General features: G+C 33.7%; 4 protein-coding genes and 4 long non-coding RNA genes across 8 annotated transcripts; all 8 read left to right on the forward strand.

Moving 5' to 3' along the window:
• The first annotated feature begins 113 nt into the window (after positions 1 to 113).
• LOC149724583 (uncharacterized) lies at positions 114 to 9,541 on the forward strand. The gene is made up of 22 exons (XM_089893099.1): positions 114 to 254; positions 304 to 386; positions 2,375 to 2,528; positions 2,589 to 2,671; positions 2,722 to 2,875; positions 2,927 to 3,009; positions 3,268 to 3,421; positions 3,482 to 3,564; positions 3,615 to 3,768; positions 3,820 to 3,902; positions 4,163 to 4,316; positions 4,376 to 4,458; positions 4,508 to 4,661; positions 4,713 to 4,795; positions 5,062 to 5,215; positions 5,275 to 5,357; positions 5,408 to 5,561; positions 6,006 to 6,088; positions 6,506 to 6,659; positions 6,710 to 6,792; positions 6,859 to 7,143; positions 9,478 to 9,541. Exons 1-21 carry the CDS (start codon positions 244 to 246, stop codon positions 7,014 to 7,016), a joined length of 2,385 nt encoding a protein of 794 aa, XP_089749225.1. The 5' UTR covers positions 114 to 243; the 3' UTR covers positions 7,017 to 7,143; positions 9,478 to 9,541.
• LOC149724584 (uncharacterized) lies at positions 9,203 to 12,224 on the forward strand. Its single transcript, XM_089893098.1, has 12 exons — positions 9,203 to 9,210; positions 9,691 to 9,737; positions 9,840 to 9,996; positions 10,048 to 10,130; positions 10,814 to 10,967; positions 11,027 to 11,109; positions 11,161 to 11,314; positions 11,369 to 11,451; positions 11,539 to 11,692; positions 11,768 to 11,850; positions 11,915 to 12,068; positions 12,125 to 12,224. The coding sequence occupies exons 1-12, from the start codon at positions 9,203 to 9,205 to the stop codon at positions 12,222 to 12,224; spliced, it is 1,260 nt and encodes a 419-aa protein (XP_089749224.1).
• Positions 12,225 to 12,864: 640 nt separating this feature from the next.
• On the forward strand, positions 12,865 to 13,240 carry LOC149724585 (uncharacterized). The gene is made up of 2 exons (XR_016386554.1): positions 12,865 to 12,943; positions 13,031 to 13,240. It is a non-coding gene; the product is annotated as an uncharacterized LOC149724585 (long non-coding RNA).
• Positions 13,241 to 15,869: 2,629 nt separating this feature from the next.
• Positions 15,870 to 16,199, forward strand: LOC149724586 (uncharacterized). Its single transcript, XR_016386555.1, has 2 exons — positions 15,870 to 15,945; positions 16,033 to 16,199. It is a non-coding gene; the product is annotated as an uncharacterized LOC149724586 (long non-coding RNA).
• Positions 16,200 to 19,331: 3,132 nt separating this feature from the next.
• Positions 19,332 to 19,943, forward strand: LOC149724587 (uncharacterized). Its single transcript, XR_016386551.1, has 2 exons — positions 19,332 to 19,698; positions 19,786 to 19,943. It is a non-coding gene; the product is annotated as an uncharacterized LOC149724587 (long non-coding RNA).
• A 15-nt stretch (positions 19,944 to 19,958) lies between these two features.
• LOC149724588 (uncharacterized) lies at positions 19,959 to 20,700 on the forward strand. The gene is made up of 2 exons (XM_089893096.1): positions 19,959 to 20,315; positions 20,373 to 20,700. The coding sequence occupies exons 1-2, from the start codon at positions 20,056 to 20,058 to the stop codon at positions 20,698 to 20,700; spliced, it is 588 nt and encodes a 195-aa protein (XP_089749222.1). The 5' UTR covers positions 19,959 to 20,055.
• A 75-nt stretch (positions 20,701 to 20,775) lies between these two features.
• LOC149724589 (uncharacterized) lies at positions 20,776 to 21,455 on the forward strand. Its single transcript, XR_016386556.1, has 2 exons — positions 20,776 to 21,210; positions 21,298 to 21,455. It is a non-coding gene; the product is annotated as an uncharacterized LOC149724589 (long non-coding RNA).
• Positions 21,456 to 21,474: 19 nt separating this feature from the next.
• Positions 21,475 to 24,078, forward strand: LOC149724590 (uncharacterized). Its single transcript, XM_089893107.1, has 5 exons — positions 21,475 to 21,609; positions 21,674 to 22,211; positions 22,270 to 22,710; positions 22,798 to 22,951; positions 23,028 to 24,078. Exons 3-5 carry the CDS (start codon positions 22,644 to 22,646, stop codon positions 23,182 to 23,184), a joined length of 378 nt encoding a protein of 125 aa, XP_089749233.1. The 5' UTR covers positions 21,475 to 21,609; positions 21,674 to 22,211; positions 22,270 to 22,643; the 3' UTR covers positions 23,185 to 24,078.
• The last annotated feature ends 480 nt before the right edge of the window (positions 24,079 to 24,558 follow it).

Below are 24,558 nucleotides of genomic sequence, written 5' to 3' on the forward strand. Positions count from 1 at the left end.
ACATGTGTTTATACCAACCTTCTTTGCTCCTGAAAAGAATGAAAAGCTACACTCATTGCATGTTTTTATGTGATTTATTTTACAATCAGATTCATTTCAGTTTATCCTGAAAATTGTGATTCATATCACGGACCTCACTCTATTGATTGTCTCATCACAATCTGGGAAGATGTTGGTTGCAAGGTTCAAGGTCTTAAATATCCTGGTGATCTAACAAGTGCAGATGCTGATGCTTTGAAAAACATGGATTTAAGGTGATTTTTTGGTTAAACTGTTTTGTTTACCTATAATATTTAATCACAGAAATGTAAGAGCAAACATGGAAGGTGTGAAATCAGCAGCTGATGGTGGAGATGCAGATAATCAATTGAATTGTTACGGTATAGGTAAGATTTTTTATAATAATGTTTGTTATATTTTATGTTTAAAGAATCTGGCCCACGGTTCTCATGGTTGAGCAGTTTTTTTGCATAAGAATAAAGCTTTATGTCTACTGATGCTAAATTAACAGCTAGTTTGTGAAAATTTGCTTTAATTTAAAAGTTATGAACATTTAAAAAATCTAATTTCAAAGTTGTTAAAAACGTCGCGGGCACTGTGACGTCACAATACAATATTCGTTTATTAGGAAAACTCGGCCTATCAGCGGTTTATTGGTGCAGTGTTGATAAATAAGCAAATCAAAATGTTTTTTTAGGGTATTATTAACAATACTTTAAATGGCTTCAGCAACTTATTGAGTTATTTCCTAGGGATCAGTGTATAACCACACAAAATAGTCCACCAAGCTTAGTGGAGAATTAGTTTTCGGGACTTTCCAGGGTTCGGATTTCAAATCTTTTTCCCCATGGCGTAGACTATATTTATATCTGTATTTAAAGTTACCATATAGGAGCTTACCATGAGCACAGTAATCATGCATGATTGGTGCTGTGTTTAAAATAGCAAGACAAGAATGACTGTAAAGCAATAAGTATACATATATGTGTGTTTTTATTTTTAAGAGGAAGAGCGGGGCTTAGAAAAAAGCAAGCAACATTACATTGGTATGCCGGTCATCTCATATTTGTACATTTTACTTCAGATGGTTTTACTATGATATGTTCCCATTAGGATATGCAAGAAAACTTGTTCTGATCAAGTAAGTATAGCATTTATTTGGAGACCAGAGAAGAACAAAGAAGAAACAAATCCACCATCTGGTACAAGCATTCTTTATTCAAAACAATGAAAATAATCCAATACTTATATATGTATTTCTAGTAATTTTAAATGTACTTAATTTAAAAAACGTAACTCTTGCATGAATCACATTTTGTATGAAACAAGACCATTCAAAACTGAATGATGAAATATTCTTGTAAATGTTTGAACCGTCACTATATTGTTGTTCGCTTATACTTTTGATCAGTACTGATAAAACCTTTCTGTTTTCCCTTTTACGTCATTCCCGTACCTATTAAACAAAGTTCTCCATAAACATATGATTGATTATCTTTTTGGTATGAAGGCCAACAATAAATTCTATACAGGTGTAAATTGATTTCGCTAAATGTGTATTCTATGCTCTGGTCTCAGTCAAGAATATCATATTTTTTAATATCTATATATAATTGTGTTTATACAAATTTTAGTAAATTCAGGAAAAAAGACTGTGCAACACAAACAGACTTATGAAATGTCACTTTTTTAATAAATGCTATTCTTAGTCAACCCACCAAATTGTATTTTTGATTTGCTCAGCTTCACTTATTTTCCATGGTCTTTGCCTGTCTACTTCCCCAACACTTGCTGGAAGTACAGGTTCAAGCTAGAAAAAGGTTCAATACCTATTGCTAGTGGACTAGGATCTTCACTTATGTCACTTCATCAGACAAAAAACTTCTACATGACTAAACATCACAAACTTTAACTGACAAATTCAAATAGTGTAATACTGTAATACACTTTTACAAACAATTTTAAAAAACATTAATTTTAAATTAAAATCAGGCCCCGGCAATACCTACGCATATTTCTTAATGTAAAAGTAACAGAAAAAGCTATGTCGACGGTACACTCTGTTTTGCTGCAAACAATATTTCATTTTCCGCTAGCAAAGCAAAGCCTAAATCAGCTGATCGAGTAGAACAGATCGTGATATAACTTAGGTGTAAATTTTCCTTTAAAACCAACTTGTATAAGCGTGGTTCAGACTGTTTAATATTTACCATCAACGTTGGCTGTGTTGTATTTATTTTTTATTGGGAAGCATCCAACTGGTATGATAAATCTTTATTCATTTTGTATCCTTTTTAGTAAAATGATAATGAGAACTTTAAAACAATATTTTATTTCCAATTTGCTGTAACTAAATAACCATTCTACTTTGTAGCATTTCCAAATGGTTGTGGCTCTCATAACGGACCACACAGTGTGGAATGCCTTACAACTATATGGGAATCGAATGGTTGTTTAAGTGAAGGAACAAATGCTCCAATTAAACTAAACACAGCTGAAAAAGAAGTGCTGGATTTGCTTACGTTGGAGTATGTGTTTGTTAGTTAATCACTGGTATATAGTATCAACTTTATTTACCATCTTTACAGTGATGTTGGCATAAATTTTAAAACTGCACGAATGGAAGCTGATGGTGGTGACAAAAATAAAGGATTGGAATGTTATGGAATTGGTTTGTACATTATTTCTAACATTGCTATTGGCTAATGTATTTTGTTTCAGTTTATCCTGATAATTGTGATTCATATCACGGTCGTCACTCAATTGATTGTCTCCTCACAATCTGGGAAGATGTTGGTTGTAAGGTTCAAGGTCTTAAATATCCTGGTGATCTAACAAGTGCAGATGCTGATGCTTTGAAAAACATGGATTTAAGGTGATTTTTATGCATGAACTTTTTTGTTTACCTATAATATTTTAAACACAGAAATGTAAGAGCAAACATGGAAAGTGTTAAATCAGCAGCTGATGGTGGAGATGCAGATAATCAATTGAATTGTTATGGCATTGGTAAGATATTTTTAATAATATTTAATTAGTTTTATATTTAATATTTACCTGCCACATTGGTTTTTTTTGTATTTTTTGAATGGGAAACAGCTAAATGATTTGATTAGCACAGTTTGATATTTACAAGTTAGTGTTTTATTTTTCCTTTTCGGTTTTTTTTGTCGTTTTCTATCCGCTTTAGTAAAATGCTAATGTAAAATTTAAAACAAGGTGTTTTTTTTTGACTTACTGAAACTTAATACCTGATGTACTTTGTAGCATTTCCAAATGGTTGTGGCTCTCATAACGGACCACACAGTGTGGAATGCCTTACAACTATATGGGAATCGAATGGTTGTTTAAGTGAAGGAACCAATGCCCCAATTAAACTGAACACAGCTGAAAAAGAAGTGCTGGATTTGCTTACATTGGAGTATGTGTTTGTTGGTTAATCACTAGTATAAAATATAAACTTTATTTACCATCTTTACAGTGATGTTGGCGTTAGTTTTAAAACTGCGCAAATTGAAGCAGATGGTGGAGATAAAGATAAAGGATTGGAATGTTATGGAATTGGTTTGCACATTATTAACAACATTTTTATTGGCTAATGTATTTTGTTTCAGTCTATCCTGAAAATTGTAACTCATATCATGGACCTCACTCTATTGATTGTCTCGTCACAATCTGGGAAGATGTTGGTTGCAAGGTTCAAGGTCTTAGATATCCTGGTGATCTAACAAGTGCAGATGCTGATGCTTTGAAAAACATGAATTTAAGGTGATTTTTATGCATGAACTTTTTTGTTTACCCATAATATTTTAAACACAGGAATGTAAGAGCAAACATGGAAAGTGTGAAATCAGCAGCTGATGGTGGAGATGCAGATCAACAATTGAATTGTTATGGGATTGGTAGGATTTTAATATAATATTTAATTAGCTTTAGGTTCAATCATTTACCTGCCACATGGGCTATTTTGTATTTATTTTTTTAATGGAAAACAGGTAAGTGAAACATTAGCAAAGTTTAATATTTACAGATTGGTGTTTTGTTTTTATTTCTTGCCTATTTTTTATTTTCTATACACTTTAGTAAAATGCCAATAAAAAATTTAAAACAATATGTTTTTCTTTTCGATTTGCTGTAACCTAGGAACTGATGTACTTTGTAGCATTTCCAAATGGTTGTGGCTCTCATTACGGACCACACAGTGTGGAATGCCTTACAACTATATGGGAATCGAATGGTTGTTTAAGTGAAGGAACAAATGCTCCAATTAAACTAAACACAGCTGAAAAAGAAGTGCTGGATTTGCTTACTTTGGAGTATGTCCTCGTTAGTTAATCACTGATATCTAGTTTAACTTTATTTACCATCTTTACAGTGATGTTGACATTAATTTTAAAACTGCACGAATGGAAGCTGATGGTGGAGACAAAGATAGAGGATTTGAATGTTATGGAATTGGTTTGTACATTATTTACATCATTGCTATTGGCTAATGTATTTTGTTCAGTTTTTCCTGAAAATTGTGATTCATATCACGGTCGTCACTCAATTGATTGTCTCATCACAATCTGGGAAGACGTTGGTTGCAAGGTTCAAGGTCTTAAATATCCTGGTGATCTAACAAGTGCAGATGCTGATGCTTTGAAAAACATGAATTTAAGGTGATTTTTATGCATGAACTTTTTTGTTTACCTATAATTATTTAATCACAGAAATGTAAGAGCAAACATGGAAAGGGTGAAATCAGCAGCTGATGGTGGAGATGCAGATAATCAATTGAATTGTTATGGCATAGGTAAGATTTTATTGATAACATTTGAATAATTTATGTTTAAAATTACCTGCAACATTGGCTATTTTGTAACTATTATCTTTTTTTAATGGAAAACAGCCAAGTGAAATGATTAGCAAAGTTTGATATTTACAAATTAGTGTTTTGTTTTTATTTTTTGGTTACTTTTTTTGTGTTCTATCTGCTTTAGTAAAATGCTAATGAAAAATTTAAAACCAAGTTTGTTTTTTTTTGACTTACTGAAACTTAATACCGAATGTACTTTGTAGCATTTCCAAATGGTTGTGGCTCTCATAACGGACCACACAGTGTGGAATGCCTTACAACTATATGGGAATCGAATGGTTGTTTAAGTGAAGGAACAAATGCTCCAATTAAACTAAACACAGCTGAAAAAGAAGTGCTGGATTTGCTTACTTTGGAGTATGTCCTCGTTAGTTAATCACTGATATCTAGTTTAACTTTATTTACCATCTTTACAGTGATGTTGGCATTAATTTTAAAACTACGCGAATTGAAGCTGATGGTGGAGATAAAAATAAAGGATTGGAATGTTATGGAATTGGTTTGTACATTATTAACAAAATTTCTATTGGCTAATGTATTTTGTTTCAGTTTATCCTGAAAATTGTGACTCATATCACGGACCTCACTCTATTGATTGTCTCATCACAATCTGGGAAGATGTTGGTTGCAAAGTCGAAGGTCTTAAATATCCCGGTGATCTGACAAGTGCAGATGCTGATGCTTTGAAAAGCATGGATTTAAGGTTTTTTTTATTCTTTTTAGGTGAGGTCCTTGTTAAGGACCTGGGATTTAGGCCACATTTAGGCCATTACCTTAACACCCGAAAAGCCCATTTAAGTCCTTTGTGCGACCGGTGCTGCGACACCGCATCGCACTCAGACGCCTGTTATTTTGCATTATTTTTTATCCTCGAGTTACCACTCTTTTTACCTTTATGTATGATTTGCTTTTGATATGGCTTATAATTTGGACAACCCATTAGTGACCCTGGGTTAGAGCAATGTCTGTTAAGTGTCTTGCCCAAGAACACATACCCTATCAGTGGTAGTACCGCGGTCGAGCATCGAATTGGGGACACTTTGGTTTTCGATGCAGGCGCCCAACCCACTAAGCCATGGCGCAGGACATGGATTTAAAGTTATTTATGTATTATTTTTTTTATTTAACCATAACTGTTTAAACACAGAAATGTAAGAGCAAACATGGAAAGTGTAAAATCAGCAGCTGATGGTGGAGATGCAGATAATCAATTGAATTGTTATGGAATTGGTTAGATTTTTATAACAATATAGTAGGGTGGGGAAGTTGGGACACCTTTAGCACATATTATCCAAATATTCTGAATTTGATTGTGTTTTATATATTTAACAACAATCTTAAGGAGTCGCGAGGATACAGTTTTATAATTCATTGTTTTTTCTTTGTTTACTACCAAATGGGGTTGGAAAAATAGAATAAAAATGTGTCCTATCTTTTCCGACCTTACTTTATTATATAAATGTTTTTAATGATTACCCTAAACATTTTTGATATTTTTTAATTGGATAAATTGATATAGTACTACTTTATGAGTATCTAACTTTTATAATATTTATGCCTCTTACTTTGTTTAGTAACCATTTTGTTTAGTAATATGACCAAGGAAAATTCTTAAAAAGTAGAAACTTATAACTGTTTGTTTTGCAGCATTTCCAAATACTTGCGATTCTCATGATGGACCACACAGTGTGGAATGCCTTACAACTATCTGGGAATCAAAAGGTTGTTTGATTGAGGGAACAAAGGCTCCAGATAAGCTTAACACAGCTGGAAAATATGCCTTGGACTTGCTTAATTTAGTGTAAGTTGGTTGAAGATATGCTTACTTGTATATTATTCATTTCTTTACAGTGATGTTGGCATTAATTTTGAAACTACGCGAATGGAAGCTGATGGTGGTGATAAAAATAAAGGATTGGAATGTTATGGAATTGGTTTGTACATGTTTTGGCATTATTGTTGTCCATACAATTTATAAACTGAAATGAAATTTATTTCAGTTTATCCTGAGAATTGCACTTCCTACCAAGGTCCTCACTCCATTGATTGTCTCATCACAATCTGGGAAGATGTTGGTTGCAAGGTTATAGGTCTTAAATATCCTGGTGATCTAACAAGTGCAGATGCGGATGCTTTGAAAAACTTGAATTTAAGGTGATTTTTAGATGAATCCTTTTTTTGCTTATAACTGTTTTAACACAGGAATGTAAGAGCAAACATAGAAGGTGTAAAATTATCAGCTGATGGTGGAGATGCAGATAATCAAATAAATTGTTATGGCATTGGTAAGATTTTTTTTGTTTACTTTTAATACAGGATTAAAGAAGATAAAAATCCGGACGTATTATCTTTTATGTGCGGCTGTCACCCAAGCTACCAAATCTTGTTATATACGTATACTTTGTAATATCATATTACAATTTATAATGGTATCAATTTATTCATAGGTTTGCTCCTCGCTCTAATATTTTCACCAATTAAAATTCACATCAACACGATTTACCTGCATTTGAAGTTTAAACTATTCTTGGCTGTCTGCTTAAAATTATATCAGAAATAAAAAAATTATACGAAATATAAAAGCGCATGAACCACAACTGTTTTCTAAAATTTTTATGGTTTATTAAAGGTATAATAGCGTAATCATAATTACGTTTATAATTAGGGATGGGCGAATCGAATCCGAATATTCTGCGTTGTTCGACGCATTTTTAGGTATTCGACCGAATACAAATATGCGTATCCGGATACTTTCTATTTCGCCCAAATTGCCACGCACACGCTATTGATTGCGTTAAAACAGTAAATTCCTGGACGCTTAGATACAGTGTGTTTTACGACCTACAATTATGCGGTTTCACATTGCCGTTTATGTTATAACCCAACCCAGTTCGTTCGTTAGGAATTAACTCTAAGAAAGTAAGGAATCGCAGCCCTTTCGAATAATCTAGTGGACAGTGTTTCCGATTTCAACATTCTGCAACACTGCAATTCACGAAACTCCCATCTTGTGCGGCCTTCTCTGATCGTGAACCACGTGTTCGTTTGATCTGAAACCACGTGTTTGTGCAATTTTGATTAGCGGCGCCTTCCGACTAAAACTTAAAGTGTTCCCGTGTGTATTTTCTCCTTAATGACGTCATTAGCGCTCGTGCTCCTGCTATTGCCTAATTGCCGCATTTGAAAAAGCGTAGCTTTTTACCATGTCCGATTTTAGAAATTATAAAAACGAAACTAGCACGATTTGTACATTTTACATGGCTGGCTACAATTATAGTATCATAGAACGAAATGTAAATTAAATTCGACCGTATTCTTGACGAGACATTACTCGTCAATACAACGTTTTAATCTGCCAACTTTGTAATTCTGGTTTCTATAGGAAAGTGTAAAAATCTAGTTAACCCTTGATGTCATGTGGCTAATAGCGGTGCGTCGCCTTTTATCGGCACTCGGCCGTTGATTGACAGGTTTTTAATTAATTTCTCGTCGCGCAGATAACGCTATGATAGAACGTTACCAATAGAAACCAAATGGATATGCAGCGGTTAAATAAATTCATTTGTTTCACCACTGTGAATTAGGTTAAATGACGTCGAATATTCGGATTCGATCAAATATTGGACCGTAGATATTCGGATTTGCCGAATCCTAATAGTTTATATCTCAGCCCATCCCTATTTATAATCCACAATGAACGTGCGTAAATTTTTTATCTCTTTCTGTTGATTTAGATATCTCGTTTTAATAAATGTAATTTCGTTTTAAACTCACCATCTAAAGGTGTCGTTTGACAGGATTTGTGTCAAAATATAGTTGGTGTTATAAAACTGCATTTTTTAATAGTTTGCATAAACCGCTCCGTCATTTTAGCTATCTGCAAGTTTTCGTAACGTTTTCGAAACGTCCGGCGCCGTGGCGTAGTGGTTAGCGCGCCTGCCTCTAACCCAGAGGTAATGGATTCAAGGCTCGTCGCTGCTACCATTGTGGGCGTATGTGTCCTTGAGCAAGACACTTAACGGCAATTGCTCCAACCCAGTGGTCACTAATGGGTTGTCCAAATTATCAGCCATACATAAAAATGAAAAAAAAAATCCCAAAAAAATAATCACCCACAAAGTAACATAATTGGTAACTCGTAAGCTGGCGCAAGGTGCACACCCGTGTTATAACGACTGTCGTTTTCCGGCCACGCGAGGATAAAGTAAGTTACATTCATTCAAACGATGCAGTTACAAACAGAGCGACATTTATGTTATCAATAATAAGGGAACCAACCAATGAGTATATTGTCGGCGGGACGTAAAAAACTTTTATTATAAATAGGGTTTCAGGTGTTTTTTGATGATCAGGTCTGTGACATTATTACTGATAAAGGGGTATTTTTACAATCCAGTTTTAATATATTTTTGTTTAAATGATTATACGCAACTTTAAAAAAAAATAATGAAAAGCGACTAAGTGGTATAATATGATAATTGTGAATATTTAAAAAATAGTGTTTTACTTTTGCATCTTGCTTACGTTAATTTTTTTATCCTCTTTCGCAATATGGTGAAGGAAAATTATTAAAAATTTGTTTCTTCTTGACTATAATTTTATAACTGTTTGCTTTGCAGCATTTCCAAATACTTGCGATTCTCATGATGGACCACACAGTGTGGAATGCCTTACAACTATCTGGGAATCAAAAGGTTGTTTGATTGAGGGAACAAAAGCTCCAGATAAACTAAACACAGCTGGAAAAGAAGCATTGGACTTGCTTAATTTAGTGTATGTTATTTAAAGATGCACTCACATCTATATTAAAAACTTAATTTATGTCTTTACAGGGATGTTGGCATTAATTTTGAAACTACGCGAATTGAAGCTGATGGTGGTGATAAAAATAAAGGATTGGAATGTTATGGACTTGGTTTGTACATGTTTTGGCAGTAATGCTGTTCATACAATTTAAAAAATAAATTATATTTTTTTTTAGCTTATCCTGATTGTGATTCATATCACGGTCGTCAACTCGGTCGTCACTCAATTGATTGTCACAATCTGGAAGATGTTGGTTGTAAGGTTCAAGGTCTTAAATATCCTGGTGATCTAACAAGTGCAGATGCTGATGCTTTGAAAAACATGGATTTAAGGTGATTTTTTTGGATAAACTGTTTTGTTTACTTATAATTATTTAATCACAGAAATGTAAGAGCAAACATGGAAGGAGTTAAATCAGCAGCTGATGGTGGAGATGCAGATAATCAATTGAATTGTTATGGCATTGGTAAGTTTTATGTTAACATGCAAAATAATGCTTTTAAATTTAGCTGTAATAATTATATTTTGGAATTATTGTTTTTCTGGGAAACTACTACTAGTATAAAAAGGTAACATTGTTGCTTCTTTGTGTATATATATATAAATAAACCTATTTATCTTTTAATTGAAAATTGAACCTAGTAACATACCAGATTAATCGAATTTTTATGGGAGGCAACCAATTCTTTTTTAAAGAAAAGTGTACAGTAGGTACCAGTAAGACAAACATTTTAATGTAAAAGAGTGTTAAACATTAACTAATGGAAACTAAAACATAATAAAGTCTGTATTTGAAAACTTTTTGATACAATTATACAGAAGAAGCAGTCAATATACCAATTCTATAATAAAATTTAAATTTTCTTTTATAGTTTAATATTCTTCACATTTGAGTGACACTTTTTTTATGAGAATTCCCATGAACACCAATGTTAAACATGCGATTTTCCATTACTTAATGTTCATCGCTCCAACCTGATGATCCTTATTAGATTGATGTTAAGTCGTACAATCAACAACAACGTTTCATATCTGTTTTTTTGCGATGGATCATGGAGCACCAGTTTCATAAAATATAACACCTCTTTTTTTACATATTACATTTCTCTGCAATGCCAGCATAAATAGGTAACAATTGTTTATTTGTAGCATTTCCTAATAATTGTGACACCTACTATGGACCTCACACTGTAGAATGTCTTACAACTATTTGGGAATCAAAAGGTTGCTTGAGTGAAGGAACAAAACACCCAGTTAAACTAAACACAGCTGCAAAGGAAGCTTTAAATGTTTTGAGTTTAGAGTAAGTCTATCTTACATATTGCCTGTTGTACATTATTAACTATATTTGTATATTTACAGTGATGTTGGAAATTATTTTGAAACTATTCAAATTGAAGCTGATGGTGGCGATAAGGACAAAGGATTGGAATGTTATGGAATTGGTTGGTACATACATTTTTTGTGCTTTTTGCTTTACGACTAATTCATTTCAGTTTATCCTGAGAATTGCGATTCGTACAACGGACCTCACTCTATTGAATGTCTCATCACAATCTGGGAAGAAGTGGATTGCAAAGTTAAAGGTTACAGATATCCTGGCAATTTGACTATTTCTGATGCTGATGTTTTACAACTCATGAATTTGCCGTAAGTTAATTTTTTTAGTTATATTAACATCCCATGTATAAGATTTTTTCACAGCGATGTAAGAGAAAACATGAAAAGTGTAAAATTAGCAGCAGATGGCGGAAATGATGATCATCAGTTAAATTGTTATGGCTTGGGTAAGTTGAGTTGTAGTATTTTTGTTCTTTCATTGTATTACAAAGAACTAATCGGTAAGTAAGGTATTGTTTTTACTCCTGTTTTAGTATTTCCCGACAACTGTGACACATATTACGGACCACACAGTGTTCAATGTCTTACAACCATCTGGGAATGGAAAGGTTGTTTAGGTGAAGGAACCAGAGCCCCAGTTAAATTAGATCATGCTGATAAAGAAGCTGTGGATTTGCTTACTGTAGAGTAAGTTTGTTTGCAGTTATCTGTAATTTGATGTAATTAACCTTATATTTTCATAAATTGTAACTCCAACTTTAGTGAGGTTTTGGATAATTTTGAATTAGTTCAAGTTGAAGCTCGAGGTGGTGACAAAGATAAAGGACTGGAATGTTACGGAATTGGTTTGTACATTATTACCACCGATGCTATTGATTGATGTTGCCTTACTACTGTGTTACTTTTTAGTTTATCCTGAGAATTGTGATTCTTATCTCGGACCCCACTCTATTGATTGTCTCATCACGATATGGGAAGAAGTGGATTGCAAACTGAAAGGTTATAGATTTCCCAACAACCTCACCACCGCTGATAGTGATTCTTTAAAAACCTCAAATTTAATGTAAGTTTTAGTTTTCAAATAATTTACTTTTTCAGATAAGTGATTTATGTTTACAGAGCAATAAAAGCAAATATGGAAGCTGTTAAATCGGCAGCCGAAAATGGAGATGATGATCATCAATTGAATTGTTATGGCTTAGGTACATTGTTTTTTTAAAACTGTGTTTTTTAACAGTACGTTTTTTACCCTGCATACGTTAAAAGACAACACGTATTTGTTCTTAGTGTTTCCTGACAATTGTGACACGTATTACGGACCACACAGTGTGGAATGTCTTACCACTATCTGGAATGGAAAGGTTGTTTAGATGAAGGAACAAAAGCTCCAGTTAAATTAGAAACAAATGAAACAGAGGCCTTGGATTTACTGACTGTAGAGTATGTAAACATTGAATGTTATTTTTACAAGTTTCTGTATGTTCTATTCTAAATACAGACAAGTTTTGGATAATTTTGAATTAGTCCAAGTTGAAGCTCACGGTGGAAATAAAGTTAAAGGATTGGAATGTTACGGAATTGGTTTGTACAATATTTATAGCACTTCTATTGATGCAAGTTGTCCTACTATTGCATCTCATTTTAGTATATCCTGAAAATTGTCATTCATATCATGGATACCACTCCATTGATTGTCTTATTACAATTTGGAAAGAAGTGGATTGCAAAGTCAAAGGTTACAGATATCCTGCAATCTAACAACTGCTGATGCAGATGCTTTGAAATCCATGAACTTGACGTGAGCCTAATTTTTTAACATAATATAAGAATCCAATATATGACGTTTTTATTACAGAGCTGTCAGAGGAGATATGGAAAGTGTAAAATTAGCAGCAGATGGCGGAAATGATGATCATCAGTTAAATTGTTATGGCTTGGGTAAGTTGAGTTGTTGTATGTTTGTTCTTTCATTGTATTACAAAGAAGTAATCGGTAAGAAAGTTAATGTTTTAAATTCTGTTTTAGTATTTCCCGACAACTGTGACACATATTACGGACCACACAGTGTTCAATGTCTTACAACCATCTGGGAATGGAAAGGTTGTTTAAATGAAGGAACCAGAGCCCCAGTTAAATTAGATCATGCTGATAAAGAAGCTGTGGATTTGCTCACTGTAGAGTAAGTTTGTTTGCAGTTATCTGTATTTTGATGTAATTAACCTTTTATTTTCCTAAATTGTTAATTTTATCTTTAGTGAGGTTTTGGATAATTTCGAATTAGTTCAAGTTGAAGCTCATGGTGGTGACAATGATAAAGGATTGGAATGTTATGGAATTGGTTTGTACATTTTTACCAGCGTTGTTATTGGTGGATGTTGTCCTACTAATGTATTACCTTTTAGTTTATCCTGAAAATTGTTATTCTTACCACGGACCTCATTCTATTGACTGTCTCATCACAATTTGGGAAGATGTAGATTGCAAAGTCAAAGGTTATAGATATCCTAGCAACCTGACAACTGCTGATGCAGATGCTTTAAAATTTATGGATTTGACGTTAGTTGAATTTTAAAATATAGTATGAGCATCCAATATATACTTTTTCTCAGAGCTGTAAGAGGAAATATGGAAAGTGTAAAATTAGCAGCAGATGGCGGAAATGATGATCATCAGTTAAATTGTTATGGCTTGGGTAAGTTGAGTTGTTGTATGTTTTTTCTTTTATTGTATTACATAGAAGTAATCAGTTAACAAGGTGTTGTTTTAAATCCTGTTTTAGTATTTCCCGACAACTGTGACACATATTACGGACCACACAGTGTTCAATGTCTTACAACCATCTGGGAATGGAAAGGTTGTTTAAATGGAGGAACCAGAGCCCCAGTTAAATTGGATCATGCTGATAAAGAAGCTGTGGATTTGCTTACTGTAGAGTAAGTTTGTTTGCAGTTTCTGTATTTTGACGTAGTCAACCTTTTATTTTCATAAATTATTAACTCCAACTTTAGTGAGGTTTTGGATAATTTCGAATTAGTTCAAGTTGAAGCTCATGGTGGTGACAAAGATAAAGGATTGGAATGTTATGGAATTGGTTTGTACATTTTAACCAGTGCTGCTATTGGTGGATGTTGTCCAACTTTTGTATTTCTTTTCAGCTTATCCCAAAAATTGTTATTCTTACCACGGACCTCATTCTATTGACTGTCTCATCACAATTTGGGAAGAAGTGGATTGCAAACTGAAAGGTTATAGATTTCCCAACAACCTCACCACAGCTGAAAGCGATTCTTTAAAAACCTCAAATTTGATGTGAGTTTTGGTTTTAAAATATTTACTTTTTTCAATTGTGCTTTATGTTTACAGAGCAATAAAAGCAAACATGGAAGCTGTTAAATTAGCAGCCGAAAATGGAGATGATGATCATCAATTGAATTGTTATGGTTTAGGTACATTGCTTTTTATTAAACTGTGTTTTTATTTTGACGGTACGTTTTTATCGTATATACTTTAAAAAGCAACGCGTATTTGTTCTTTAGTGTTTCCTGACAATTGTGACACGTATTACGGACCACACAGTGTGGAATGTCTTACCACTATCTGGAAATGGAAAGGTTGTTTAGATGAAGGAACAAAAGCTCCAGTTAAATTAGAAACAAATGAAACAGAGGCCTTGGATTTACTGACTGTAGAGTATGTAAACATTGAATGTTATTTTTACAAGTTTCTGTATGTTCTATTCTAAATACAGACAAGTTTTGGATAATTTTGAATTAGTCCAAGTTGAAGCTCACGGTGGGAATAAAGTTAAAGGACTGGAATGTTACGGAATTGGTTTGTACAATGTTTATATCACTTCTATTGGTGCAAGTTGTCCTACTATTGCATTTCATTTTAGTATATCCTGAAAATTGTCATTCATATCATGGATACCACTCCACTGATTGTCTTATTACAATCTGGAGAGAAGTGGATTGCAAAGTGAATGGTTACAGATATCCTGCCAATCTAACAACTGCTGATGCAGATGCTTTGAAATCCAAGAACTTGAAGTGAGCCCAATTTTTAAATATAATATGAACGTCCAATATATGACATTTTTATTACAGAGCTGTAAGAGGAGATATGGAAAGTGTAAAATTAGCAGCAGATGGCGGAAATGATGATCATCAGTTAAATTGTTATGGCTTGGGTAAGTTGAGTTGTAGTATGTTTGTTTTTTTCATTGTATTACAAAGAACCAATCAGTAAGGAAGTTAATGTTTTAAATCCTGTTTTAGTATTTCCTGACAACTGTGACACATATTACGGACCACACAGTGTTCAATGTCTTACAACCATCTGGGAATGGAAAGGTTGTTTAGGTGAAGGAACCAGAGCCCCAGTTAAATTAGATCATGCTGATAAAGAAGCTGTGGATTTGCTCACTGTAGAGTAAGTTTGTTTGCAGTTATCTGTATTTTGATGTAATTAACCTTTTATTTTCCTAAATTGTTAACTCCACTTTAGTGAGGTTTTGGATAATTTCGAATTAGTTCAAGTTAAAGCTCATGGTGGTGACAAAGATAAAGGATTGGAATGTTATGGAATTGGTTTGTACATTATTTATAGCACTTCTATTGGTGGAGTTGTCCTACTATTGCATTTCATTTTAGTTTATCCTGAAAATTGTCATTCTATCACGGATACCACTTCCATTGATTGTCTTATTACAATTTGGAAAGAAGTGGATTGCAAAGTCAAAAGGTTACAGATACCCTGGCAATCTAACAACTGCTGATGCAGATGCTTTAAAATCCATGAACTTGACGTAAGCCTAATTTTTAAATAATATACATCCAATATATGACGTTTTTACAGAGCTGTCAGAGGAGATATGGAAAGTGTAAAATTAGCAGCAGATGGCGGAAATGATGATCATCAGTTAAATTGCTATGGCTTGGGTAAGTTGAGTTGTAGTATGTTTGTTCTTTCATTGTATTACAAAGAACCAATCGGTAAGGAAGTTAATGTTTTAAATCCTGTTTTAGTATTTCCTGACAACTGTGACACATATTACGGACCACACAGTGTTCAATGTCTTACAACCATCTGGGAATGGAAAGGTTGTTTAGGTGAAGGAACCAGAGCCCCAGTTAAATTGGATCATGCTGATAAAGAAGCTGTGGATTTGCTCACTGTAGAGTAAGCTTATTTGTTATTTGTATTTTGATGTAATTAACCTTTTATTTTCCTAAATTGTTAACTTCAACTTTAGTGAGGTTTTGGATAATTTTGAATTAGTTCAAGTTGAAGCTTATGGTGGTGATAAAGATAAAGGATTGGAATGTTATGGAATTGGTTTGTACATTATTACCACCGTTGTTATTGGTGGATGTTGTCCTACTAATGTATTACCTTTTAGTTTATCCTGAAAATTGTTATTCTTACCACGGACCTCATTCTATTGACTGTCTCATCACAATTTGGGAAGCAGTGGATTGCAAAGTCAAAGGTTACAGATATCCTGGCAACCTGACAACTGCTGATGCGGATGCTCTGAAATTCATGAATTTGACGTAAGCCTAGTTTTTAAATATTATATAAACATCCAATATTAGACGTTTTTTCACAGAGCTGTAAGAGGAAATATGGAAAGTGTAAAATTAGCAGCAGATGGCGGAAATGATGATCATCAGTTAAATTGTTATGGCTTGGGTAAGTTGAGTTGTTGTATGTTTGTTCTTTCATTGTATTACAAAGAAGTAATCGGTAAGGAAGTTAATGTTTTAAATCCTTTTTAGTATTTCCCAACAACTGTGACGCGTATTACGGACCACACAGTGTTCAATGTCTTACAACCATCTGGGAATGGAAAGGTTGTTTAGGTGAAGGAACCAGAGCCCCAGTTAAATTGGATCATGCTGATAAAGAAGCTGTGGATTTGCTCACTGTAGAGTAAGTTTGTTTGCAGTTATTTGTATTTTGACGTAATCAACCTTTTATTTTCCTAAATTGGTAACTTCAACTTTAGTGAGGTTTTGGAAAATTTCGAATTAGTTCAAGTTGAAGCTCATGGTGGTGACGAAGATAAAGGACTGGAATGTTATGGAATTGGTTTGTACATTATTACCAGCGCTGCTATTGGTGGATGTTGTCCAACTATTGTATTTCTTTTTCAGCTTATCCTGAAAATTGTTATTCTTACCACGGACCTCATTCTATTGACTGTCTCATCACAATTTGGGAAGAAGTGGATTGCAAACTGAAAGGTTATAGATTTCCCAACAACCTCACCACAGCTGATAGCGATTCTTTAAAAACCTTAAATTTGACGTGAGTTTTGGTTTTAAAATAATTTACTTTTTCAATTGTGATTTATGTTTACAGAGCAATAAAAGCAAACTTCGAAGCTGTTAGATTAGCAGCCGTAAATGGAGATGATGATCATCAATTGAATTGTTATGGTTTAGGTACATTGCTTTTTATTTAGCTGTGGTTTTATTTTGACGATTTGTTTTTTATCATATATACTTTAAAAGACAACACGTATTTGTTCTTTAGTGTTTCCTGACAATTGTGACACGTATTACGGACCACACAGTGTGGAATGTCTTACAACTATCTGGAAATGGAAAGGTTGTTTAGATGAAGGAACAAAAGCTCCAGTTAAATTAGAAACAAATGAAACAGAGGCCTTGGATTTACTGACTGTAGAGTATGTAAACATTGAATGTTATTTTTACAAATTTCTGTATGTTCTATTCTAAATACAGACAAGTTTTGTATAATTTTGAATTAGTCCAAGTTGAAGCTCACGTGGAAATAAAGTTAAAGGATTGGAATGTTACGGAATTGGTTTGTACAATATTTATAGCACTTCTATTGGTGCAAGTTGTCCTACTATTGCAATTCATTTTAGTATATCCTGAAAATTGTCATTCATATCATGGATACCACTCCATTGATTGTCTTATTACAATCTGGAAAGAAGTGGATTGCAAATTGAATGGTTACAGATATCCTGCCAATCTAACAACTGCTAATGCAGATGCTTTGAAATCCAAGAACTTGACGTAAGCCTATTGTTTAAATATAATATGAACGTCCAATATATGACGTTTTTGTTACAGAGCTGTAAGAGGAGATATGGAAAGTGTAAAATTAGCAGCAGATGGCGGAAATGATGATCATCAGTTAAATTGTTATGGCTTGGGTAAGTTGAGTTGTTGTATGTTTGTTCTTTCAATATATTACAAAGAAGTAATCGGTAAGGAAGTTAATGTTTTAAATCCTGTTTTAGTATTTCCCGACAACTGTGACACATATTACGGACCACACAGTGTTCAATGTCTTACAACCATCTGGGAATGGAAAGGTTGTTTAGGTAAAGGAACCAAAGCCCCAATTAAATTAGATCATGCTGATAAAGAAGCTGTGGATTTGCTCACTGTAGAGTAAGTTTGTTTGCATTTATTTGTATTTTGATGTAATCAACGTTTTATTTTCCTAAATTGTAAACTCCAACTTCAGTGAGGTTTTGGATAATTTCGAATTAGTTCAAGTTAAAGCTCATGGTGGTGACAAAGATAAAGGACTGGAATGTTATGGAATTGGTTTGTACATTTTTACCAACGCTGCTATTGGTGGATGTTGTTCAACTATTGTATTTCTTTTCAGTTTATCCCAAAAATTGTTATTCTTACCTCGGACCTCATTCTATTGACTGTCTCATCACAATTTGGGAAGAAGTGGATTGCAAACTGAAAGGTTATAGATTTCCCAACAACCTCACCACAGCTGATAGCGATTCTTTAAAAACCTCAAATTTGACGTGAGTTTTAGTTTTAAAATAATTTACTTTTTCAATTAAGTAATTTATGTTTACAGAGCAATAAAAGCAAACATGGAAGCTGTTAAATTAGCAGCCGAAAATGGAAATGATGATCATCAATTGAATTGTTATGGTTTAGGTAGATTGCTTTTTATTAAACTGTGTTTTTATTTTGACGGTACGTTTTTTATTGTATATACTTTAAAAGACAACACGTATTTGTTCTTTAGTTTTTCCTGACAATTGTGACACGTATTACGGACCACACAGTGTGGAATGTCTTACCACTATCTGGAAATGGAAAGGTTGTTTAGATGAAGGAACAAAAGCTCCAGTTAAATTAGTAACAAATGAAACAGAGGCCTTGGATTTACTGACTGTAGAGTATGTAAACATTGAATGTTATTTCTACAAGTTTCTGTATGTTCTATTCTAAATACAGACAAGTTTTGGATAATTTTGAATTAGTCCAAGTTGAAGCTCACGGTGGGAATAAAGTTAAAGGATTGGAATGTTACGGAATTGGTTTGTACAATATTTATAGCACTTCTATTGATGCAAGTTGTCCTACTATTGCATTTCATTTTAGTATATCCTGAAAATTGTCATTCTTATCATGGATACCACTCCACTGATTGTCTTATTACAATCTGGAAAGAAGTGGATTGCAAAGTGAATGGTTACAGATATCCTGCCAATCTAACAAGTGCTGATGCAGATGCTCTGAAATCCAAGAACTTGAAGTGAGCCTAGTTTTTAAATATAATATAAACGTCCAATATAAGACATTTTTGTTACAGAGCTGTAAGAGGAGATATGGAAAGTGTAAAATTAGCAGCAGATGGCGGAAATGATGATCATCAGTTAAATTGTTATGGCTTGGGTAAGTTAAGTTGTTGTATGTTTGTTCTTTCATTGTATTACAAAGAACCAATCGGCAAGGAAGTTAATGTTTTAAATCCTGTTCTAGTATTTCCCGACAACTGTGACACATATTACGGACCACACAGTGTGGAATGTCTTACAACCATCTGGGAATGGAAAGGTTGTTTAGGTGAAGGAACCAGAGCCCCAGTTAAATTGGATCATGCTGATAAAGAAGCTGTGGATTTGCTCACTGTAGAGTAAGTTGTTTGCAGTAATTTGCAATTTGATGTAATCAACGTTTTATTTTCATGAATTATTAACTCCAACTTTAGTGAGGTTTTGGATAATTTCGAATTAGTTCAAGTTAAAGCTCATGGTGGTAACAAAGATAAAGGATTGGAATGTTATGGAATTGGTTTGTACATTATTACCACCATTGTTATTGGTGGATGTTGTCCTACTATTGTATTACCTTCTAGTTTATCCTGAAAATTGTTATTCTTACCACGGACCTCATTCTATTGACTGTCTCATCACAATTTGGGAAGAGGTGGATTGCAAAGTAAAAGGTTACAGATACCCTAGCAACCTGACAACTGCTGATGCGGATGCTCTGAAATTCATGAATTTGACGTAAGCCTAGTTTTTAAATATAATATGAACGCCCAATATATGACGTTTTTGTTACAGAGCTGTAAGAGGAGATATGGAAAGTGTAAAATTAGCAGCAGAGGGCGGAAATGACGATCATCAGTTAAATTGTTATGGCTTGGGTAAGTTGAGTTGTTGTATGTTTGTTCTTTTATTGTATTACAAAGAAGTGATCGGTAAGGAAGGTAATGTTTTAAATCCTGTTTTAGTATTTCCCGACAACTGTGACACATATTACGGACCACACAGTGTTCAATGTCTTACAACCATCTGGGAATGGAAAGGTTGTTTAGGTGAAGGAACCAGAGCCCCAGTTAAATTGGATCATGCTGATAAAGAAGCTGTGGATTTGCTCACTGTAGAGTAAGCTTATTTGTTATTTGTATTTTGATGTAATTAACCTTTTATTTTCCTAAATTGTTAACTCCAACTTTAGTGAGGTTTTGGAAAATTTCGAATTAGTTCAATTTGAAGCTCATGGTGGTGACAAAGATAAAGGATTGGAATGTTATGGAATTGGTTTGTACAATATTTATAGCACTTCTGTTGGTGAAAGTTGTCCTACTATTGCAATTCATTTTAGTATATCCTGAAAATTGTCATTCATATCATGGATACCACTCCATTGATTGTCTTATTACAATCTGGAAAGAAGTGGATTGCAAAGTGAATGGTTACAGATATCCTGCCAATCTAACAACTGCTGATGCAGATGCTTTGAAATCCAAGAACTTGACGTAAGCCTAGTTTTTAAATATAATATGAATGTCCAATGTATGACGTTTTTGTTACAGAGCTGTAAGAGGAGATATGGAAAGTGTAAAATTAGCAGCAGATGGCGGAAATGATGATCATCAGTTAAATTGTTATGGCTTGGGTAAGTTGGGTTGTTGTATTTTTGTTCTTTCATTGTATTACAAAGAACCAATCGGTAAGGAAGTTAATGTTTTAAATCCTGTTTTAGTATTTCCCGACAACTGTGACACATATTACGGACCACACAGTGTTCAATGTCTTACAACCATCTGGGAATGGAAAGGTTGTTTAGGTGAAGGAACCAAAGCGCCAATTAAATTAGATCATGCTGATAAAGAAGCTGTGGATTTGCTCACTGTAGAGTAAGTTTGTTTGCATTTATTTGTATTTTGATGTAATCAACCTTTATTTTCCTAAATTGTAAACTCCAACTTTAGTGAGGTTTTGAATAATTTCGAATTAGTTCAAGTTGAAGCTCATGGTGGTGACAAAGATAAAGGACTGGAATGTTATGGAATTGGTTTGTACATTTTTACCAGCGCTGCTATTGGTGGATGTTGTCCAACTATTTTATTTCTTTTTAGCTTATCCCGAAAATTGTTATTCTTACCACGGACCACATTCTATTGACTGTCTCATCACAATTTGGGAAGAAGTGGATTGCAAACTGAAAGGTTATAGATTTCCCAACAACCTCACCACAGCTGATAGCGATTCTTTGAAAACCTCAAATTTGACGTGAGTTTTGGTTTTAAAATAATTTACTTTTTCAATTAAGTGATTTATGTTTACAGAGCAATAAAAGCAAATATGGAAGCTGTTAAATTAGCAGCCGAAAATGGAGATGATGATCATCAATTGAATTGTTATGGTTTAGGTACATTGCTTTTTATTAAACTGTGTTTTTATTTTGACGGTACGTTTTTTATCGTATATACTTTAAAAGACAACACGTATTTGTTCTTTAGTGTTTCCTGACAATTGTGACAAGTATTACGGACCACACAGTGTGGAATGTCTTACCACTATCTGGAAATGGAAAGGTTGTTTAGATGAAGGAACAAAAGCTCCAGTTAAATTAGAAACAAATGAAACAGAGGCCTTGGATTTACTGACTGTAGAGTATGTAAACATTGAATGTTATTTTTACAAATTTCTGTATGTTCTATTCTAAATACAGACAAGTTTTGGATAATTTTGAATTAGTCCAAGTTGAAGCTCACGGTGGAAATAAAGTTAAAGGATTGGAATGTTACGGAATTGGTTTGTACAATATTTATAGCACTTCTATTGGTGCAAGTTGTCCTACTATTGCGATTTATTTTAGTATATCCTGAAAATTGTCATTCATATCATGGATACCACTCCATTGATTGTCTTATTACAATCTGGAAAGAAGTGGATTGCAAAGTGAATGGTTACAGATATCCTGCCAATCTAACAACTGCTGATGCAGATGCTTTGAAATCCAAGAACTTGACGTGAGCCTAGTTTTTAAATATAATATGAACGCCCAATATATGACGTTTTTGTTACAGTGCTGTCAGAGGAGATATGGAAAGTGTAAAATTAGCAGCAGATGGCGGAAATGACGATCATCAGTTAAATTGTTATGGCTTGGGTAAGTTGAGTTGTAGTATGTTTGTTCTTTCATTGTATTACAAAGAAGTAATCGGTAAGTAAGTTAATGTTTTAAATCCTGTTTTAGTATTTCCCGACAACTGTGACACATATTACGGACCACACAGTGTTCAATGTCTTACAACCATCTGGGAATGGAAAGGTTGTTTAGGTGAAGGAACCAAAGCCCCAATTAAATTAGATCATGCTGATAAAGAAGCTGTGGATTTACTTACTGTAGAGTAAGTTTGTTTGCAGTTATTTGTAATTTGATGTAATTAACCTTTTATTTTCCTAAATTGTTAACTCCAACTTTAGTGAGGTTTTGGATAATTTCGAATTAGTTCAAGTTAAAGCTCATGGTGGTGACAAAGATAAAGGATTGGAATGTTATGGAATTGGTTTGTACATTATTACCACCGTTGTTATTGGTGGATGTTGTCCTACTAATGTATTACCTTTTAGTTTATCCTGAAAATTGTTATTCTTATCACGGACCTCATTCTATGGACTGTCTCATCACAATTTGGGAAGAAGTAGATTGCAAAGTCAAAGGTTACAGATATCCTGCCAATCAAACAACTGCTGATGCAGATGCTTTGAAATCCAAGAACTTGACGTGAGCCTAGTTTTTAAATATTATATAAACATCCAATATATGACGCTTTTTCACAGAGCTGTAAGAGGAAATATGGAAAGTGTAAAATTAGCAGCAGATGGCGGAAATGATGATCATCAGTTAAATTGTTATGGCTTGGGTAATTGAGTTGTTGTATGTTTGTTCTTTCATTGTATTACAAAGAAGTAATCGATAAGGAAGTTAATGTTTTTAATCCTGTTTTAGTATTTCCCGACAACTGTGACACATATTATGGACCACACAGTGTTCAATGTCTTACAACCATCTGGGAATGGAAAGGTTGTTTAAATAAAGGAACCAAAGCCCCAGTTATATTGGATCATGCTGATAAAGAAGCTGTGGATTTGCTCACTGTAGAGTAAGTTTGTTTACAGTTATTTGTATTTTGATGTAATTAACCTTTTATTTTCCTGAATTGTTAACTCCAACTTTAGTGAGGTTTTGGATAATTTCGAATTAGTTCAAGTTGAAGCTCATGGTGGTGACAAAGATAAAGGATTGGAATGTTATGGAATTGGTTTGTACATTTTTACCAGCGCTGCTATTGGTGGATGTTGTCCAACTATTTTATTTCTTTTCAGCTTATCCTGAAAATTGTTATTCTTACCACGGACCTCATTCTATTGACTGTCTCATCACAATTTGGGAAGAAGTGGATTGCAAACTGAAAGGTTATAGATTTCCCAACAACCTCACCACAGCTGATAGCGATTCTTTAAAAACCCTAAATTTGACGTGAGTTTTGGTTTTAAAATAATTTACTTTTTCAATTAAGTGATTTATGTTTACAGAGCAATAAAAGCAAACATGGAAGCTGTTAAATTAGCAGCCAAAAATGGAGATGATGATCATCAATTGAATTGTTATGGTTTAGGTACATTGCTTTTTATTAAACTGTGTTTTTATTTTGACGGTACGTTTTTTATTGTATATACTTTAAAAGACAACACGTATTTGTTCTTTAGTGTTTCCTGACAATTGTGACACGTATTACGGACCACACAGTGTGGAATGTCTTACCACTATTTGGAAATGGAAAGGTTGTTTAGATGAAGGAACAAAAGCTCCAGTTAAATTAGAAACAAATGAAACAGAGGCCTTGGATTTACTGACTGTAGAGTATGTAAACATTGAATGTTATTTTTACAAGTTTCTGTATGTTCTATTCTAAATACAGACAAATTTTGGATAATTTTGAATTAGTCCAAG

The sequence above is a fragment of the Ciona robusta genome, unplaced genomic scaffold (assembly GCF_009617815.1).
Source record: "Ciona robusta unplaced genomic scaffold, ASM961781v2 AP042726.1".
NCBI lineage: Eukaryota > Metazoa > Chordata > Ascidiacea > Phlebobranchia > Cionidae > Ciona > Ciona robusta.

What these genes read in the sequence shown, in the direction of transcription:
- LOC149724588 (XM_089893096.1), top strand. Translation starts at nt 20,056, where the DNA reads ATGGTGGTAACAAAGATAAAGGATTGGAATGTTATGGAATTGGTTTGT. An exon ending in CTGAAATTCATGAATTTGAC is followed by an intron (nt 20,316 to 20,372) that starts GTAAGCCTAGTT and finishes TTTTTGTTACAG; the next exon opens with AGCTGTAAGAGGAGATATGG.
- LOC149724584 (XM_089893098.1), top strand. An exon ending in GTGGATTTGCTTACTGTAGA is followed by an intron (nt 11,693 to 11,767) that starts GTAAGTTTGTTT and finishes CTCCAACTTTAG; the next exon opens with TGAGGTTTTGGATAATTTTG. An exon ending in TTAAAAACCTCAAATTTAAT is followed by an intron (nt 12,069 to 12,124) that starts GTAAGTTTTAGT and finishes TTATGTTTACAG; the next exon opens with AGCAATAAAAGCAAATATGG.
- LOC149724583 (XM_089893099.1), top strand. An exon ending in ATTGGAATGTTATGGAATTG is followed by an intron (nt 3,565 to 3,614) that starts GTTTGCACATTA and finishes ATTTTGTTTCAG; the next exon opens with TCTATCCTGAAAATTGTAAC. An exon ending in ATTGAATTGTTATGGGATTG is followed by an intron (nt 3,903 to 4,162) that starts GTAGGATTTTAA and finishes TGTACTTTGTAG; the next exon opens with CATTTCCAAATGGTTGTGGC.
- LOC149724590 (XM_089893107.1), top strand. Translation starts at nt 22,644, where the DNA reads ATGGAAAGTGTAAAATTAGCAGCAGATGGCGGAAATGACGATCATCAG. An exon ending in GTTAAATTGTTATGGCTTGG is followed by an intron (nt 22,711 to 22,797) that starts GTAAGTTGAGTT and finishes ATCCTGTTTTAG; the next exon opens with TATTTCCCGACAACTGTGAC. An exon ending in GTGGATTTACTTACTGTAGA is followed by an intron (nt 22,952 to 23,027) that starts GTAAGTTTGTTT and finishes CTCCAACTTTAG; the next exon opens with TGAGGTTTTGGATAATTTCG.